The sequence below is a fragment of the Sinocyclocheilus grahami genome, unplaced genomic scaffold (assembly GCF_001515645.1).
Source record: "Sinocyclocheilus grahami isolate Dianchi unplaced genomic scaffold, SAMN03320097.WGS_v1.1 scaffold757.1, whole genome shotgun sequence".
Classification (NCBI taxonomy): domain Eukaryota; kingdom Metazoa; phylum Chordata; class Actinopteri; order Cypriniformes; family Cyprinidae; genus Sinocyclocheilus; species Sinocyclocheilus grahami.
In genome coordinates this window covers 98,409-103,781 of record NW_015505936.1, presented here as the reverse complement: position 1 = coordinate 103,781, position 5,373 = coordinate 98,409, and the positions used below count along the sequence as shown (strand labels likewise).

Below are 5,373 nucleotides of genomic sequence, written 5' to 3'. Positions count from 1 at the left end.
TGTTTTTATTACATCATATTGATATTCGTACTGGCATAATGGCAGAGTTTAATCGGTAAATGAATTTATCAGAGAAAGATAGTCAACCCAGACGCACAGTTAGGCTTTTATTTGTGCAGGTAACATGAATTAATCTATGAAATGTGTGGTGGCTGCGTCCGACGGAGCTTCTTTATTTTTTTACTAACCAACGGATGAGGCTGCTTTTGACACACTCGAAGCTTTTAATCTTTCCCCAGTACAGTCATATGGAAATTAATATCAGTGCTTCATTTGCCCATCACTACTCGACGCTTCACACTCCAGTCCAGCGGGTAGCGCTAAAACACATACGTTTGTTTGCCAAACATCATTAAACCTCAGAGGAAGAAGTTCAGTTTCACCGTGATCTCTGTTGTTTTGTTGGCATACTAAACGGTTAGAAATGTTGTTTCTGTAAATAGAAAAATAGAGTTTTTGAATCAGGTCAGTAAATACCTGTAATAGCCTATTGTCATACTCACATTCGTGACTAAGATTTGAAGAAAGCAGGAATATCTGGAGGAGTATCATCTGAACTGAGATCTGCTGCTGTGAAGATGGTGTTTGTTAAAGAGGAGAGTGAGGAGGACAAGAGTGAACCAGAAACCTGGAGAATAAAACACGAAGAACCAGAACCCTGCAGAATAAAACACGAGGAACCAGAAACCTGGAGAATAAACCACGAGGAGCCAGAAGCCTGGAGAATAAAAGACGAGGAACCAGAAACCTGGAGAATAAACCACGAGGAGCCAGAAGCCTGGAGAATAAAAGACGAGGAACCAGAAACCTGGAGAATAAACCACGAGGAGCCAGAAGCCTGGAGAATAAAAGACGAGGAACCAGAAACCTGGAGAATAAACCACGAGGAGCCAGAAGCCTGGAGAATAAAAGACGAGGAACCAGAAACCTGGAGAATAAACCACGAGGAGCCAGAAGCCTGGAGAATAAAAGACGAGGAACCAGAAACCTGGAGAATAAACCACGAGGAGCCAGAAGCCTGGAGAATAAAAGACGAGGAACCAGAAACCTGGAGAATAAACCACGAGGAGCCAGAAGCCTGGAGAATAAAAGACGAGGAACCAGAAACCTGGAGAATAAACCACGAGGAACCAGAAACCTGGAGAATAAAACACGAGGAGCCAGAACCCTGGAGAATAAACCACGAGGAGCCAGAAACCTGCAGAATAAAACAGAAGGAACATGGAGGTTGGTATTTATTCTTCATTTATCTTTAATGACTATTTGTGGTACATTAAGCTAACAAAGTTAAAAAGTTTTGCATTCCTTAATGTAAAAATAAGGTCTTAATTATCATCAAAATGTCATAAATCCACCTTTCAAACGTCTTAAAAATGTGATGGAACTGACAGTGAGAAGATATATATATATATAATTTTTTTTTTTTTTAAGAATCATAAAACTGTTGAACCCAGAGCCTGTGAGACACATTCACTTTGATTTTACATTAGTGCAATCTCAAACACTTTGTGGGCAAAGGTTTACCTGTTTTCCTGATGTTTTCTGCCTAAAAATAATTAATGTACATTTATGACACTTAACCTGACTCAAAAAGGTAAAATTTATGACATGTTTTGTCCCTTCGGTCTGCCTTTTTCTTTCACTGTTGGAACAAACGGTAATGGAAAAATTTTATTTGCCAAGGTCTCCCATACGTCTATACATTTACACTGCTTATATAATTAATAAAAAAAACACAACAAAATGGAAATATTTTCTAGTAGTTGTCTAATGTCTGCTGTTACATCATGGTTCACTTTTATGTCATTCACTTTTTTTTCATTACTTTTGGTGTACTGAATATGAAGTTAAACGGTTTTTCTTTCATTTCAGAGCTGATGGAAGAGAAAGAGGAGAGCGAAGAAATGAGTGAAGTGGAGGAGAAACATCATGACGAACCTGGAGAAGAACCTTTGAGACGCTCAAAGACTAAAAATAATTTTTTAAAGAAAAGGAGAGCCAAGAAATCTTTCACCTGCAATCAGTGTGGAAAGAGTTTCACAGCCAAACAAAGTCTTAAACTTCACATGAGAATCCACACTGGAGAAAGACCATTCACATGTGATCAGTGTGGAAAGAACTTTATGCAAAAAAGTAATCTTAATGTTCACATGAGAGTCCACACCGGAGAGAAGCCGTACACGTGTGATCAATGTGGAAAAACATTTATTTGGGCATCAAACCTGAAGGAACACCTGACAGTTCATACGAAGGAGAAACCGCATTCATGTTCTGTGTGTGGAAAGAGTTTTTCACTGCTGCAAAATTTACATAAACATGAGAAAATTCATACTGGTGTGAGAGATTACATTTGCTTTGAGTGTGGGAAGACTTTTTTCGTTGCAAACAGTTTAAAACGGCACCAGATGATTCACACTGGAGAAAAACCTTATAAATGTTCACTCTGTCACAAGAGATTCAATCGGTCGGGAACCCTGAAAATACATGAGAGGATTCACAGCAGAGAGAAACCGTACACATCTGATCAGTGCGAAACGAGTTTCACTATTAAAAGTCACATGAAGATCCATGCAGTGGAGAAACCAGATCAGCACAGTCTGAAATCACAGTAAGTGGTTCATCAAGTCTCTTCTGTTAAAGTTAGTCTCCTAAGAACCACAATGATTCTGAGTTTAGTTTTTAACCACAAATACATGATGGCATCACATGTGCTCTAGAAACAGCCATTTTCTGCTTGCTTCCAATTTCCCACACACACACACACGAAAACTGACCTTGAAAGTTACTTTTTTGAAGCAAGTTTGTTAAATGTCGTCCTTCCACTAAAAAATAATTCCTGACAGCAGTGGAAAGAGAATCAAATAAAAACTGAATAGGAACTACTTCTCATATTTTTAACACCATATATTTTCTCTCACACATACATCTGCTAATCTCTCAGCATGAGAAAACATCTGTTTTCTGTCTTTTAGTTTAAACAAATATATTTGCAGCACAGCGCAAATAAGCATCATTACAGTGTAAAGTGATGGACATAATTCATTTTTCAGAATCATACCTGAAACAGAAAACTAATAAATACAGTAATATTCCCTCCTCACTTCGGAAACTGTAGGCCTCCACACAGACGCGCGTGCGCACACGTCAACATATCTGCATGAGAAGAGTTTCTCTGATGGGGGAAGGGCATTTCATTTCTAACCATTTTATAAAATAATCTATATGGCTGATTTCAATCGCTCTATGGAAAGCCGTTGTAACATTTAATCTATAAGCCATACTAGTATCTATTTTCATGGTACTAGTGCCTATTTTTTAGATACTAGTATCTTTTCCATTAAGTACTAGTACTTATTGGAAAAGATACTAGTATCTAAAAAATAGATACTAGTACCATGAAAATAGATACTAGTACGGCTTACAGATTAAATGTTAAAACGGCTTGCCATAATCGCTCAGGTGTGATTTGTGAACATGCGGCTGTGTGTGACTTAGTATAAGTGGTTAAAAGATGGTTAACATAAAATGTCAGCGAAACCCTAAGAATTCACAACTTTTTTTTTTACAATAGTGCTCTCATTATAACAATATGTATATGACAGTAGTTATTAATGTTCTGCATTTCTGTTTTGAGCTGCGTGCGCTGAAGATGACTAGTAGAATGAAGCAGCAGGTTTTTAATCAATCAATTGGATTTGGCTCATCATTTATCTCATATAGAATACGCTTTGTTATTTATACAACATAACGTTAATATTACGACTTACAGGCTATCTGCACAAAATGTCCCGAATACACATGAACGTGTCTGTGCGGCTCTGAATTAACTCCTTTTTTGGACACATTCTTCTAGCAACAACGTGCAGAAACACCGCAATTAAACTCTAAAAATTCACAACGTTTTATTATAATAGTGTTTTCATTATAATTGTTATGTATTTGACAGTCCCAGTCATAGTTATTAATATTCTGCATTGTTGTTTGTCCTGCTCGCGCTGCTTGCTGAAGAGATAATCATCATAGTACTACAATTAAGCGCTTTACTGCAGCGCAACCAAATGTATCTTATACGAGATAAATAATATATACACGATATATATAAACCGGCTGAAATGTTTTTAAATCACTTTTACCCTACCTGACCTAAAAAATCCAATCTTTCACTCTGCCTGTGTCAATTTGAGTCTTGTTAAAGTTTTAAATCCCTGCCGCCAAGATGCTCCTCTGTCAGTCACGGGTTATGGAAAGTGAAACTTAAATCTATAGGGGTGGGTGGATTTATTCACGCACATTAAAATATTTATTTGAAGCTTCTTTCTTTTCAGATTCATATTTACAGCATTGTTTTAATAGGCTGTATATTAACTTATTGGGAGAAAACCAGTAGTTCTATGTGAAATCAGACATTTGAGCAACCCATATAGCAAAAATGACATGATCATAACACCCTGCAAATATTTGACTATATCATTGGAAACCTCAGAGATTGTGTTTTTCATATTTGACCACTGTTTTATCTTTTTTTTAATGATTTTTTTACTTTCTTTTATGTAAAGCACTTTGAATTACCATTGTGTATGAAATGTGCTATATAAATAAACTTGCCTTGCCTTTTATTTAAAATTATGTAGTGACAGTAATTAATTAATTTGTGACAAGAAAGTGTAGTAAAAAATTAAAAATTAAACTCACTAAGAATTGGCTTGTTACTAAAAGCTAATACACACACTAGGGGTGACCTCGAATAGTCGAAGACTCGATGCTTCGATAGGAGGAGCCTGATTCGACTACCAGTCTCACAGGCTGTGGGCCCGCCGGTGGCACTTAAGGGGTTAAAGTGACTAAATAACATATCACGACTCGCATTATATTGACTACTCATAAAAAGCATATGATATACAGTTTCAGATACACCACACACAATGCATAACCCATAAGAAATACTTATTATCCATGCCTCTTTCCTCTGCCTAAATTGACTAATGAGTAATGACTAAAGCTATTGAAACTGTAGCTTGACCAGCTACAAGCTACTCGTAAATTAAAGTAGTTAAGCTACATTCAAGCTATCCTTCTGAAAAAGTAGCTAGCTACATTGAAACTACTTTCAATTTTTTTTTTTTACAATTAACATTACAAATAACTAAATAATTATTAATGTAGAATTATAGTGAAGTTATAAGTAAAATATAATGAAGTTATAAGTAAAATATTTTGGGTTTAAAACGGCATACTGTAATGTAATCATGATTTCAAAGAGTAGGGTGAATTGAGCTTGATTGGGACACTTGAGTAGAATTTAGGTTGATTGGGACACTTTTCCAAGCCATTTAAATGTCAAAAAGTGTCCCAATCATTTGATTTTGTAAACTA

The 5,373-nt window shown here is 36.2% G+C and overlaps 1 protein-coding gene across 1 annotated transcript; it reads left to right on the top strand.

The window, feature by feature from the left end:
- The first annotated feature begins 1,195 nt into the window (after positions 1 to 1,195).
- LOC107561087 (gastrula zinc finger protein XlCGF49.1-like) lies at positions 1,196 to 2,758 on the top strand. Its single transcript, XM_016245435.1, has 2 exons — positions 1,196 to 1,227; positions 1,873 to 2,758. The coding sequence occupies exon 2, from the start codon at positions 1,878 to 1,880 to the stop codon at positions 2,610 to 2,612; it is 735 nt and encodes a 244-aa protein (XP_016100921.1). The 5' UTR covers positions 1,196 to 1,227; positions 1,873 to 1,877; the 3' UTR covers positions 2,613 to 2,758.
- The last annotated feature ends 2,615 nt before the right edge of the window (positions 2,759 to 5,373 follow it).